Source organism: Crocodylus porosus, unplaced genomic scaffold, assembly GCF_001723895.1.
Source record: "Crocodylus porosus isolate Cpor-Errol unplaced genomic scaffold, CroPor_comp1, whole genome shotgun sequence".
NCBI lineage: Eukaryota > Metazoa > Chordata > Crocodylia > Crocodylidae > Crocodylus > Crocodylus porosus.
In genome coordinates, this window is record NW_017728928.1 from 926,283 (window position 1) to 940,913 (window position 14,631).

At 52.4% G+C, this 14,631-nt stretch overlaps 1 protein-coding gene across 6 annotated transcripts in view; it reads left to right on the top strand.

The window, feature by feature from the left end:
- BAIAP2 (BAI1 associated protein 2) overlaps positions 1-14,631 on the top strand; it is a 65,204-nt gene that overhangs the window by 12,927 nt on the left and 37,646 nt on the right. For 5 of the 6 annotated variants that reach the window (XM_019542279.1, XM_019542281.1, XM_019542280.1 and 2 more), the window contains 3 exons: positions 12,484-12,545; positions 13,283-13,354; positions 14,109-14,246. In XM_019542279.1, the coding sequence (XP_019397824.1) occupies positions 12,484-12,545; positions 13,283-13,354; positions 14,109-14,246 (272 nt within the window). Of the gene's footprint in view, positions 1-9,193; positions 9,437-12,483; positions 12,546-13,282; positions 13,355-14,108; positions 14,247-14,631 lie in introns of those variants that run through there. The other variant, XM_019542283.1, reaches the window with a different exon arrangement.

Here is a 14,631-nt window from a genome sequence, read left to right on the forward strand (position 1 = left end):
AGTGTAATTCAACCCTGGTCCCTTCTCCTTGACCTCAGCACAGGGGACATCCCTAGTACCTGCTGCCAGTGACAGGGCTTTGATACAGGAGAGGCTGGAGCTGTCAGCGGGGGCGCATTGTTTTTTAAAAAAAACCACAAAAAAAACAAAGAAAGTGAGAAGAAAGCCATGGGAATGCCCAGCCATGTCAGAGCCATTTCTGCTTCCTCCTTTCTGTTCTGCCCCAGCTTTCAGGTTGATGCCCTTTCTTCAGAAAGCTCATGGACTTCATCTGTGAAAGCCGTTCACATCCTTACAGAGGAGCAATGCTGTCGGAGAAATGGGAAGCATTAGCCCATGTCTCCTGCACTTGGTGCCCCCAAGGCAGGGGCAGGGGTGGGGGCAGGCCTGACGGCCGACTCCACACCCCACATGAGGGGAGTATCCCCGCACGTAGGAGCGGTTCTTGTCTCTGCATTTGGGCACTGGAGACGTTTGCTTCCTTCTCCCACCTTCCCGGTGCGCCCAGGCAGAAGGCTGTGCAATTTCTCGCTGCCTGCCTCCCTGCCGCTGTAACGAGGTCTGTACACTGATACCCTCCTGTGTCTGCTAATTAGTACTTTACCCTGAATGTAGTCACTGCCTCTCCCCTGTGGAAGCTGCCTGGGTAATTGGACATTAGAGATTTGCTGATGAATGCAGCGGGAAGGATGCATGTGTACAGAGGGGAGCAGCAACATAAAAGCAAGCCGTTGACCCTCAATCGCAACTGCCTTTGTGAACAGGCAATAAAAATGTATGGGAACTGCTTAGATTAAACCAGACTGGTTGCAGCAGCTGTATGGGAAACTCCTGAATTTGCTTTACAGGCATCGGGGTATAGGTTATAGCCATGCTGGTGTAAGGACACAGGTAGACAAGGTTCTTCAGGTAAATCCAATAACTTTTATTAGACTAACTCAAATAGTTGGGAAAATTCTTGTTAGTGAGCTTTCGGGTAATGCAGCTGGTTGGTTCTTCTCTTTGCCTCTTAGCTAAGCTAAAGGACCCCCAGTCTTAAACTTTGTCTAATAGATGGAGCCAGTGTTAACAGTAGAGGTTTCCACGGCTCTCCAGCGTTGTCTGGGTGGGCGAGTTGCCGAGAGAACTTCAGCCCACTCTTGCTTTTTAGCTACAATAAATGAGGCAGTCAATTGTGAGAGGAAATTAGATGCCAGGAGGCATGTCTACATGTGCATTAACGTCCTTTAGGTAATACACATTAAATCTAGTACCTCTGTTGTGGGGTGCTAAGAAAACGTGCATCTGCCTGTCTTAATGTGCATTCACCAAAGAGCATGGTTTTAAGTGATGCTTATGCACATTAGCCTATTTTAGTGTGCATTAAGTAAATAGCACTTTTTTAGCGATGCTGTAATGCCCATTAAAATAGGCTAATGCACGTTAAAGTGCGTGTGTAGACACGCCAGGACGAGGGGAAAGGGAAGGGGTGTGACATGCTTGTGCCAGGCACCAGTTGTGTAGCTCACCCTGAGGTCCCTTTCAGCTCTCAATGTATGGACCTTGGTGTCTCTTCTTGTGGCCTTCTGGAGTTGATACTGTCAAGTCCTAGAAGCTTGTTCCTTCATTGCTCATTTTATATGATCATAGGAAAGCAGGGCTGGAAGGGACCTCACAAGGTCATCTAGTCCAGCCGCCTGCTCAAGGGAGGACCAGCCCTGCCTCAGCCATCCCAGCCAAGGGTCTGTCGACCTGCTTTTGAAAATTTCCAAGTATGGAGAACCCACCACTTCTCCAGGTGCCTGTCCCAATACCGACTGCCTTCAGAGTCAGAAATTTCCCCCTGATCTCCAGCTTACATTTCCTCTGCTGAGGCCCATTTGTCTTGCTCCTCAGGCCCCCAATCATTTTTGTTACTCTGCTCTGGGCTCTTTCCAGCCTGTCCATGTCCTTCTTGGAGGGACCCAACACTGGACAGCACTCCAGGTGAGGCCTCCCCAGTGCTGAATAGGCCTTGACTTGCAAATGACACCTCTATCACCACAACTCAGGTGGCTGTTACCTTTTTTGCAACAAGAGCACAGCAAATGGGGCTGCTGTCTGCTGTGGGTGCTGCTTGCAGCTAATTTGAAGTCCAGATGCTGACATCAGAAAAATAAGGTATCCAGACCGTGCTGCCAATAACCCTGCAGCTTTGCATGCATCTGCCATGCAGAATATCACAGACAATGAGGGTGGGATGGGACCTCAGGAAGTCGCATCTAGTCCAGCCCCCTGCTCCAAGCAGGACCAGCCCCAACTACATCATCCCAGCCAAGGCTTTGTCTAGCTGGGTCTTAAACACCTCCAAGGATGGAGATACCACAGCTTCCTGCAGTAAGCTATTCCAGTGCTTCACCACCCTCCTAGTGAGATTTTTTCCTAATACCCAACCTCAACTTGCCTTGCTGCAGCTGGAGCCCGTTGCTCCTTGTCCTGTATCTGCCACCCCTGAGAACAGCCCAGCTCCATTCTCTTTGCATCCCTCCTGCAGGTAGTTGAACGCTGCCATCAAATCCCCTCTCGGTCTTCTCTTCTGCAGACTAAATCAGCCCAGTTCCCCCAGCCCCCAAACCATTGCCATTGCCCGCTGCTGGACACTCTCCAATGCATCCACGTCCTTTCTGTAGCAGGGGGTCTGCAGCTGGACACACGACTCCAGACTGGGGTTCTTGCCTTCTAGATGAGGTGCCTGGGCCCCGTGGGCAGGAGGATGCCTTCAGGGGGCTGTGCTGTTGCGTAGGGGAGTCTGGGAACTACCTGCTTTTCTGCCTCCGTGGAACTGAGCCCTGACACCACTTTGCCATTCATCGGACTGGCTACCTCTTAGCTTGAGCAACATTGTCGGCGGTGCTAGATCGGTCCTCCAAATGGTGCAGGTAGGGGTGGAGTGAGGTGGGATATCTCTACCCAGCCCCCAGCCCCAGCTTTCCAAGGCGGAAATGGAAAAGACGGCTTCCTGAGTGAGAGGCCGGCACTATTCAAAGCCAATGGCAAAACCCACTGACTTCCCCTGGGGTAGCGAAGGGTTTTGTCTTGGGACAATGTGCTGTGCTCACAGGAGGAGCAATGCCTTTATCTGGTCCCTGGAAAGACTCCAGAACAGCTTCATCCAGGAGGGGCAGAGCAGCAGGGCTGAGAGGAGCGGTGGAAAACAAAGGGACAAAAGTCTCCCTAGGGGTTTCTCCTCCTCCTTGAAGCGACAGGCCTTCGCTCAACCCTGCACCAGGGCTCCCGAACCTGAGCCCACGTCTTCCTCCTTAGACCTGAATGCATTTGGGAGAGACATCAAAGGGTTTAGCCAAAGGCACCTAACCACTGATTGAAAATCTCATTGCTCTTCGTTTGGATTTCGGGAGACACAAACTTCCGCTCCATCTGCTGGGCTGTTGTCTGTGGCTCTATTTATTATTAATGACTGAATATACCTTTTTTTTTTTATGCTCCCAAAGGCAGGTCAGAGCTGCCAGTGCTGCTTCTGCCACAGTTAGCCCCGATGCAGAGCAACGTCCTGCACAGCAAACTTCTTTCTAGCCTGCTGCATCTTTTACCTTCTGTTGAAGGGTGCCAGACTTCCCGGTCTCTGGCAGTGGTGGTGACTGGGACTGGTACGGACTGGGAATCAGCTTCCCCCTCTGTCAGGGAGCGGATTGGGAGTGAAGGGTGGGCTGAAACAGGTCTGCTGCAAAAGGGCTGGCTGGGGACCAGCGAGCAGAGGATGTGTGTTACAGACTCCCCAATACGAGCCCGTTCTCCTAGAAACCAGCTTGGTGTGTGGGTGGATCTCACTGTGTCAAGCTGCTGCCCAGACGCTGGTTTTCAGTCTTTGATCAAGGAATCATCTTCTGAGCTGTGACCTTTTTCAAAAAAAAAACAAAAAACAAACCACATATAAAAAGCACTGTCCTGATGCTGCTAGCTCTGGTGATCTCCCGTTTTGAGCTGGTGTCAGTAACAAGCCGGGTGGACGGGGCAGACTGGTCATTTTACCCTGCATAAGTGGGGGGGTGCTGTGGTGTGCAGTCCAGCACGCATCTCCTCGCCTTTGGAGCCGGTGCTTGCAACCCGGGTCTGTAACGCATAATGTGTGCAAGCGCTTTAACAGGAGCAGAGGTGGGTTATTTCAGAGCAGAGTAAGGCCACTGTCAGTGAAGGGAACCCAAGTCATCTAGCACCTTTGCAATTTGAAAACCATCCTTCCAGGGCACTTACAACTGCTCTGCAAAGCGTCCAAGGAAAGAGCTGGTATCTGTGGATTTTAAATAAATGATGCTTATTTCTGGATTTGCCTCCCGTCTCTTGGACTGGGCCTCTCTGAGTCAGGTTCTGGTTTTGATTTCATTTCTGCCTCTTCTGCACAGCAAACAGTTTCTGTCTGAGTTTCTGCACAGAGTCCTTCCCTGTGGTGTTAACACACACGCGGGTAGCAGGGCGTTGCATTTTCCTTGCTGGCTAATTACACGGGGGGGTTATTTTTTGCTTCTCGCTCTGAAGATGCAGAGCTGTGGGTCAGAGCCCAAGGAGCAGTGTACAAGGCTGCGATCAGATTAAATGTGCCCCCCCCTTTTCTGTATGCCTCCGACCAGCGGGGTTGTTGCACGGTTTCTTGGCACTCAGCCCTCTCGCAGGGGCGATGCTCCTTGTCGGGCTAGCTGGGTGGGTTTGGCGAGCTGGCTCTGGGACAGGAGCCAGAACAGCCTCGGTGCTGGAAGAGAGCAGACCTCTGCTGTGAGGCCTCTCCAGAGCCCAGCGGGTGAGTGACAAGCTATCGGCCTCTCCTGCAACGTCTCCCCAGGAAGAGCAGCGCTTCCCTCCTCTCCTGGGCCCGAGACATTTGCGTTGCAAGAGGTGGCATGTTGCCACCCCCTCTCTCTGATGCACCACATTGGAGATCAGCCTGGCGCTTGCTTAAACACCCCAGCACCTCGTGGGCGAGGGGAAAGCCCCCAGGGGCAGGCACCTTCCACGTGAAATGCCTCCACACCTGAGCTCTCGGCCGTGCCCTCTGCAAGGGGCAGCACCCCTCTTGCCCCAGGCTTTGGCTGGCTGATTGCAATCTCCGCAGCCATGTGAACCGACCTGTTCGGCTGTTCTTCCTGGGGCGTGGTGGGTGAGACCCCTTTGGGCGCACAATCGCCCTATAGTTCTCAGCAAAGGATCCTGTGAGTCAGAAGGACCGAAATAGCAATTCCTTTTTCTTTTTCTTTTTCTTTTTTTGTGCTGTGTCGCTACCATTGTTTATATTCTTTGCAACCATGACATTGGCCCTCCCTAGCAATGGCACTGCCTGCCAGAGAGGTGTGGTTTATGGGCCCAGCCAGGGGCTGGGAGCTCCCCACTTCAACTCCCTTTATAGCCACTGCAGTGTTGGGCAACCTACTGAACCCCCGCCTGCTTTCTTCACCCATGTCGTGCGTGCACGCGGGTGTGCACGAGTGAGAGCACGCGGGAGGGGGTCCTGGATTCGACGTGCACAGTTTGCTGTGTAATCGATGCTTTCCGTGTTCCCTGGCTCGTTGCACGGCGGTGCTGTGTTGGTGTTCCCTTTGCAAACACCGTTTTCATGTTGATGTGAAAGCCCTCGACGTGGGAGTAAGCGTTGGGCTGATGCCTTTGCGGCGCTGCCGTGCTCTGGGGAGCAGCTCGCTCACTGCTTCAGCATGCACGTCTTCCATCAGCGCCTCTGGGTCCTGGCCAAGTCTGAATCCCCAAATCCCACAGCTGAAATTCACTGCACTCCCGTCAGCCAGATGCGCCGTGCGCCTAGCTCCAGTCGGTAGGATGCCGCAGATGCCGATCCGATGCTAAGTCTAGGCTGCTCTCTCCGTGCTTTAGAGCTGCGTTTCCTTTAGATCTTTTAACCCTTTCCCTGCTCCCAGGACTCGTTTGCCCAGGCAGTAGCTTTTGGGTCAACCGTCCCATCAATCAGTGACTGGCCTTGTAGCTTTTATCGGGCAAGCGTTCTGGTCGTAATCCATCTCGCAGCCCTGAGAGAGGGATGTGAGCGTGGATGCACTCGGCGATACGCTCCAGCATCAAGGAGATCCTTGCTGTTGTGCTGTTATACTGCATGTACTCATGAAAGACCGGTTAGGCTTTTGAATGTCCCGTGGGGATCTCTTAATGCAAAGCGTCCATTTCCGGCATTGCTTGGTCTGGTTCGGAGCTACCCCCTCTCTCAGATCTTGGCCTTGCATCAGGTAGGAACTTGAGAGATGAGCTGACTTCCTATGAACTCCAACCCAAGCATCAGGGCTTCGCCCAGCTTGCCTGGGACTTCTTAATTGCCCTGCTCTTCAGGGCACGCTGGGCACAGTACAGCTTCCTGGCATTTTGGCATTGCAGATTTTTACTGAAGTAGGAGTAGGATCAGCTGCTGGCTGTGGCTGCCTGGCTAATGGCAATGGATTAGAGCCATTTCCTAGGAGACAGGATTTCTGTTGCAACATGTACGTGTTAAATGGCCACAGCCCCTCACTGCGCTGAAGGGAGCGAGGATCCGTGAGCTGTCCAGAATAAGGACCTGGGGTTTCGGCCGCCTGGCAGGTGGGGAGAGCTCTTTTGTGCCCTGTCCCCCATTTGAAGTGGGACTGGTGTCAATGCAGATGGCATCTCCATGCACCTGGCAAGCAGTGCAAAGCTCCTGGCACGCTGGCCTGTTGAAGGCAGAGGGAGTTTGATGACGTGCAAAGGCCATGAATGCATAAGTCCTTGTTGGGAGAAGATCCTTTGGGACAGTGGTGGGCATGAACCCCCACCCCCTCATGCTTGGCTGGGCCCTTTCATCTGTCTGCGTTTGAGCAGGGAGACCTCTGGCAGGCTGGGCAAAGGGCCAGGGGTACGGGTACGTAATGGAGGAGGCTGGTGCACGCTGCCTGTGCGGAGAGGCAGCCCCGAAGTCTGGACTCGGACATGAGCACCTGTGGTGCTGGACTGGTCCTGTGACTCGGCTCTGTTCATCCTCCCCTGTAAAGGATGGTGCTGCGCGGGTTAATAGCCGCAGATTTCAAAGAAGCAAAACTCCGGAAATCACAGCGAGTTGTAACATGACATCACTCTTCCTTGTCCTCCGTCGAGCGAGAACCCGGCGCTTCCCACCATTTAGCTTTCACATTTCCACTGGAGAGCAATTTCCTGTGGGTCTCGCGGCGTTCACCTTTTGCCCAGGCCTTCCCTTTCATGCGTGTCACTATTCATTGCAGAGACGTGTAATTGCTGCGGCTGACTGCCGGCGCCGGCTGAGCACAGAGCTGCCAGGCTTTGTTCAGCCCTGGCAGAGCGGCTGTAAAAGTTGAACCGTGCGGTTTTGGCAGTCCCTTGGCTAGAAAACCCCACATGGGTGTTCTCGGCTGGTCGCGGGGAGCATGGGCTGAGATGCCTCGTTCTGCGCAGTCTGGCTCGTAAAACAGCCGAGTGACCAGGGCCCTAGTGTGGAGGAACGATTGAACAGCGTGTGTGGTGCTGGGCTGGTATTTTGGGGCCTTTCTCTCCCTCCCTCCTGCCTGGCTGACCCTGCAGCTTTGCTCAGTGCCTGTAGGCATGGCTTATTTTAGGGCACCTGGATTGCCCCCCTGCCAGCTGCCCCACAATAACACAAGGGTTGGTGTTTCGTACATTGCAACTTGCCGGGGTTTAGAAAGGGCTTTGAGAAGTGGTGAACCCGGGCAAAGGATGGAGAATTCAGGTCTGCAAAGGAAGGAAGCCTCCGTAGGATTTTCTGTTTTTTTTTTAAATTGGTCCACATGGCTGACGCCCAAGAGGGACCCGCACACAGTGTGCGTGGTCCTCAGCCCCTTGCAAGTCAAGGTGTGGTTTGATAGCGCTGCAGAGTAGGAGCAATACATCTGTATCCGCAGGCTGGCCCGGCCCAAGGTCAGACCCCGGAGCAGAGGCTCTCCACCTCTATGGGCTCAAGGCACCTTGGAAAATGCCAGTTCGAATATCCACTCATTTTTGACTATGGAAAAAATAGAGCAGTTCTTCTGCTGCAAAGACTTCAGTAAGCCCATGACGGGGCCAAATGGTTTTGACGCAATGGATTCCTACGAGCACGAGAACAGCCGTTCGCTGGGTCAGACAGGTCCATCGTGCCCAGTCTCGTGTCGCACAGCGGCAGGGAGTGGACCCTGAGAGGGAGCGTGAACTGGGTCTGACCAGGGTCTTTCCCCTGTTCCTCTGTCACTTGCAGCCTCCTACACTTAAGGTCTATGACAGGGGTAGGCAACCCTCGGCATGGGTGCTAGCGTGTGGCACATGAAGACATTTTGCTTGGCACATGCACCTCAGGATGGACGCCAGGGAAGGGGCTGGGGCTGCGGTGGTGCAACAAGGATCAGGCCCCTTGCGACTCCCCTGCCATCTGACCCAGCACACTGACATCTAACAAATCGAGGTTGCAGGTGTTTTTGGCACTCCAGCCAAAAACATTGCCCCTAGTCTGGGCAGTTCTGAATTTTATCTCGTGAATCCCGTCACCACATCTAACAGTGCCCATATTACGTGGTATTGCCAGCCTTGGCTATTTTCAAGGGACTTGGAAAAGTGTTGCTAAGCCAAAGGCCAAAAACCTGTTTGTGTCACCGTAGTGGGAACCTTTGCAGATGTGACAACTGACTTGGTCAGCAAAGTAAAGGAAGCCATTGAACACAATTAAACAAAGCACAAGGGTGAAAGGACATAAAGGAAGACCATACATTAAATAATCCATATATATTGTATCATAGTAAAGTATGAGAAGAAGTGATTGATGTAATCAAATGCATTAGATGTTTTACTGCTATAATAGATGTATTTCTGTTAAGTTGCTTAAATCAATTGTAGAAACAAAAACAGCCTTGTCAGAGAAGACCATAAAGTAAGAAGAAACAGGCCAGCATTGAACAATGTTCCACATTGGGAAGGAAAGGAGGTGAGAAACCCTCCCCCTCTCTTTCCTAAGGATATAAATCCCAACTAATTGGGCACATCTGCACATGCATTAATGCACTTTAGGTAATGCGCATTGAATCTAGTCCCTCCAGTGTGAGGTACTTAGTCTGTCTTAATGCGCATTAACTAAAGAGCACAGTTTTAAAATGATGCTTAATGAACATTAGCCTATTTTAATGAACATTTTACTGATGCTTTAATATGTATTAAAATAGGCTAATGCGCATTAAAGCACACATGTAGATGCATCCATTGAGCTCTTCCAAGTCCACAAGAGATCTGGTTCAGTCCAGTTCCAGCAGTTCCAGGGAAACGAAGATATTTCAACAAAACCAATCAGAGATCATTTATTAGAATGTTAAAACCAGCCATTTATACGTATTGGGCATAGGCTGGAAGGAGATTTGGAGAATTTAGCCAATTCCAGAAGACCTGCTGCCAACCTGCATGCCAGCCTCTTCCCGCCTCTCGAGTGCCCCAGCCGGTATAGGTGAGAATACAGATCATGCTGTAGCGGGTAGCCAGATAGACTTTGAGATAAATATTTATTTTCATGTTTTAAAGTGCAAGCAAATAAAAGGTTGGGCTGTAGACCTGTTTCTGCCTCTTACCAGTAGCCTACCCACAAGGTTCACGGTGGCACCCCTGAAAGGATCTCAAAGCACCCCTTGAAAGGGTTTCAGGGAGCTGTAGGACCCTGCTTGAGAACTGGGGAATTCCTGGCCCTCTTAATAATCTGCTGAGTGGGATCAGGGGCAAGAAGTGCTCTCGTGCTGCGCTTGTAGCTAACACTTGACAGGCAAGGGAAGCACTTCAGTGCACTTTGCACAGCACGGGGCTCTGCTTGCTTTTCCCCTGGACAGACAAATTTGCAAACACTGATCCTGGGTGCTGAGCTGACAAGAGCCAAGTGGAAACCACAACTGTGCATGGATGAGGAAACACGTGGCTTGCAAGGTTGCAGAATTGCACCTGTGGCTAGCCAGCTGCTGTTCCCAAGACTGGGCAACAGGGGGTTTTGCAATTTTTGGCGAGACCTTTCTGGAGGTCTCACCCTGCCGTGCTGCTGTTAGCGAGAGCTGCGAGTTGGGCTGAAGGCTGACATGTATCCTGTGAATTGGGAAGAGAACCCCTTTGTGAAAGGGGAAGGATGTAGATACATGGTGCTGGCTGCCATCCTGGGGCCTGTGCGGCAGCAGGCGTGCAGTGGCTGCCCTTCTCTGGAGGCAGGAGGGGCTTGGAAGGGGGCGTCAGTGCAGAAGGGAGCAATGGGGGCAAATTGTTGCTTGTTGCATCCCTTGTGCAGTTCAAAATGGCCTGTGCTGCAGGGAAAATGCCAGGCTGAGCAGGGATTAGTGGCTGTAACTATGGCTACTGCTCCTGTGTCCGCTGAGTTAGTTTTTCAAGCTTTCTCTTGGCAGGAGCTCTGTCACCTTTGCATCCTGGGCCCTCAAGTGGCCTCTCTGAGCATATTGCAGAGTCTTCCCAGGGACATATAATGCTCCTGGGATTTCAGCTTTATCCCCTGCAGAAGACTAGACATCATCCGCTTCTGGGGCTGCAGCAGCTCTCCTTGGATGCAGCTTTGTCTGCTCCTGGCAGAGCCGGGCTGGCTCAGGTGTCCTTTTTGCTGGGTTGCTATGTTGCTGGGATGGGATCTTGCCTCGCCTCCTTGGGGATCTCCAAGGACATGAGCAATGGTGTAGCTATAGAAACGAGAGAAACAGTGGGTCCCCCCCCGCCGCACCACAGTGCCTTTGCTTGTGTCGCAGAATGTGGCAAGGCGCACGTCTCCCGTAGCGTGTGCCTGAGGTTGGGAAGGGGAAGAGAGGAATTGTCTCTCTGAAGCAGAGGTGGGGAATAACACAACCTAACCCAGCTGGGACCCTGGCACTAGCACCTCCTAGACCAGGAAAGTACCCAGGGGTCTCTTGGTGACCACGAGTGGCTGCAACATCACCCCAGCTCCAATTTGAAGAACAATCATTGCGGCTCCCTGCAGCACCAGGCTTCGTTATGAACTACACCCACCAGCTGTTGCCCCTTCCTGCATCTCCTGGGCTGCTCTGGAGGTCTCCCATCTGACTGCAGACCCTTCCTGATCCTCCTTACTGAAGCGAAGCTGCCAAGATCGCAGTCTGAGCTTTAGGCTGGGAGCCCAGAAGAGCTGTGAAATGTAACTCCTGTTTTCATTCCACAAATAACTTGCCATCCAGGCTTGAAACTTTGGGCCAGACTGCAGGGTGGCCTGCTGAGATGTGTGTGTGTGTGTGTGTGTGTGTGGAGGCTTGCACTTGGTGCGACACGTGGAGGACCCTAAATCACTGCTGCTGTCCAGACGCCTCGGGCGTTTAGGGAAGATCTGCCTTTCTTGCATATGTACTGGCCTCTGGCTGCTTTACCACTCCATCCAGGAAGAGCGCAGACCGTCTGCAGACACTTCCTCAGCCTGACAAAGGATGTTTGTGCCCGAAAGCTCACTAAGAAGAATTTTTCCAACTATTTGAGTTAGTCTATTAAAAGATATCGGATTTACCCAAAGACCCGCGTCTGCCTATGTCCTTAAACCAACATGGCTACAACCTACACCCTAGGGAAGGTCTGAGCATTTCATTCCCTCCAGAGTAGCTGCTGCTCAGGGTCCTGGGACAATTTGCAGATGCCTCCTTGTCTCCTCTGCCCGGTTGCTCTTCCAGCATGGTGCACGTCAAAGGAAGAGCCAGCAAATGCAGTCAGAGTTGGGTTAGTCAAACCAAACCTGTGGAAGCTGTGACCAGATAAGTTAAGAGAACTTGTGTTTAGTGACTGTCTCCTTGATGCGACACAGTAGGCAGGGCTAATGCTGCTTTATTGGGACCCCCGTGCATGTGCTACACTCGTAGTGAGTGTTCACCCTAGTAGTGAAACGTTAACCTGTCCACGAGGGCACTTGGCCTTTGCACTGGTGGGCTGAGGCTTGGGAGAGGATGGGGGAACCAAGTTTGGGTGTTTTCTAGGTAAAGATTTGACCCAAGCTCTGTATTCTGACTGACGGTGCTTAATGATGCTTGGGGCTTTAATGTCATTTTATCCTGGCGGTGTGTCCATGCCCTTGCTCCCTCCAGACTCTGGGTGCCACGTCCCCTTCACGTTAGGATGCACACACCGCAGCTGCCGCAAACCTGCTGGCATTCGGCATGTGCGCCCCTAGCGCTGCCTGTGCCTCCGCCGGGGTGAGCTGGCAGGCAGGGTGCGCTCGTGTTGGGGCAGGGCTCCCGAGAGGTGCCGTCAGCCCGCTGCCTGTTCTCTTTTCTGTTTCCTTTTCATCCTCAAAAAAGTCTGCGTGTCCCAGCTCAACGTCTGCGCATGCGAGACTTGACTTAAACGAGCATCTGACAAACACTCCCCAAGTCCCCAGAGCTACTCCGCGCACTTTGCACGAGCTCTCCTTCCTGCCACCCCACCCGTGCTAGTGCTCCCATCGCTCCCAGCAGCATGGGAGGGCTGCTGAGCGCTGGAGGTCTCTAATGCTTCCCCTTCTGTCTCTTGCCTCCCCAGGGGACGTGCTGTTCCAGATGGCAGAAGTCCACAGGCAAATCCAGAACCAGCTGGAAGACATGGTAAGTGGCACCCAGCTTGCGGGCAGTTTCTGGAGGAGCCAAACACCTGTGGGGAGCAGTAGGCAGACTTTCGGATGAGCAGGTGTCTCTGCTGGTTCAGCTTTAGCAGGAGAGGGGAGTGTGGTGCTGCAGAGAGCTTGCATGAAGTAACTGCTCAGAGTAGAAACCTCCTGTAATAAACCCTGAGGCTGAGCAAAGGAATATGCCCAGAGGCAGGTCGGAGGTGCACTGGGATGCCTTGAGAGGACTGGGTCATGTTTCATTGTCTGAATGGAAGAACCAGCCTGCTTGGGTATTATTCCACAAAGCCAGTGAGCATCTAAGGGAAGCCTCCAGGCCTGAGACTGAGGAACCCAGTGGGCTCCGATTCCTGTCCCTGGCTTGTTTCGCGTGTCCAGCTCCACGTTGACCCTCTCTCCGAGTGAGCTCCCATCTGTTTCTCTCTGTCCATCAGCCTTGCTTCCTTTATCCATCCAGGCAATCATCCACCTGCCTTCCCCTATCCAGTTGGCTGTCCTGATGCTAACCAGTCTCTCTCCGCAGCAGCTCCGCAACCCAGCCATCCCCACGATTGCTCTTGCTCTGTCATCCGCTCCCCACCAGCCCATTACTGTCTTGTCTGAGTACTCCTGAGTTCATGGTGCCTAGGGCAGGGATCCCCTCTTCTGCTTCTCTCTGTGTGTTTGTTTGGTTTTGAATCCAGGGCATCCACTGTGCATTTCTCCTTTTGTTTGCAGCTGAAGTCCTTTCACAACGAGCTCCTCATACAACTGGAGCAGAAGGTTGAGCTGGACTCCCGGTACCTCAGTGTAAGTAAATCAAACCCTTATTTAACCAGCATAAGAATTTTATCAGCACTTCCTGATATCCTCATTGCTGCCCTGTTTCTTCCTCCATCAGGGTGGGGGAAAGACTTGCACCCTTGCATGGCTCATTCTGCTCACCTTTGTGTAGGTCCAGATACTGCTGCCAGGGTTAAAGCCCAGGCACCCAGAAGGCTCCTATTTAAATAATGGCCCTTTTACAGCTTTTTAAGCAAAAACAATCCCCTCCTGCTGTCCTCTGCAAACCTGCAGGCTTCACTTCTCTTCCTCCTGCTGTGCCCACCATGAGCTTTTCACACTCTGTTGTGGCCTCCAGGCTAGCGGGTTCTGGGCATTGTAAGATGTGCATTTCCCAGTTTAGTTTGCAAGAACTGATACTAATTCAGCAACTATTGATTTGGATTCCAGTAGTGTTTGGAGCATGTTAGATGCTTTCCGATTGCCTGGTCAGCATGAAATCAACTTTTCATTGCTTTTAGCGATTTTCCATTCCTTACCTCTGTATCCTACTATGAAACCACAATGGAGACGGTATTTCTGCTCTCGGTATTTCTGGTTTGTTGGGAGCATGGTGCCCCCGCAGCTCTCGGAGGAAGAGGACTGTGCATTTGCCTTTAAACATGCCCTTCAAACCCTGAGCCTGACAGGCCGCGGCTGCTGCGAGGGCGTGATCTGTGCTCATCTGGTGCAGAGAACCCAGTTTCTGCTCTTCAGAGCTTTTCTGCTATGCTCTCTCCAGGCTGCACTGAAAAAATACCAGACAGAGCAGCGGAGCAAAGGAGATGCGCTGGACAAGTGCCAGGCAGAGCTGAAGAAACTTCGCAAGAAGAGCCAAGGGAGCAAAAACCCGCAGAAGTACACAGACAAGGAGCTGCAGGTAGGACTCTTGCCCTGCCTGGGGGCTTTGTCCAGTGTTGAGGATGCCCACGAGACTGCTTTTCCATAAGGCAGCTGTTTCATGCTGCACACAACTTGCCCAGCTGCATCAGCTCTTTAGGTAAAGGCCCTGCGTTTTCCTATTAGATACGAGTCCAGGGACCGTGGCCCATGGGACCGGCAATTTTGGGGGGCTGGTTCCTGCTCCAGCCCCGTGACCCTGGCTGGGTTGTCTCCCTCTCTGTGCTATCCCTAAATTAGGGAACGGTGCTTGACTTTGCAAAACCCTTTTTGCTCTGCAGCTCGATTAATTAATTCTCTCTCCTTGAATTGACTGCAGTTGCCTCTTACTGGTGACTGAACCAGGAAGATTTTCATCCTGGTGA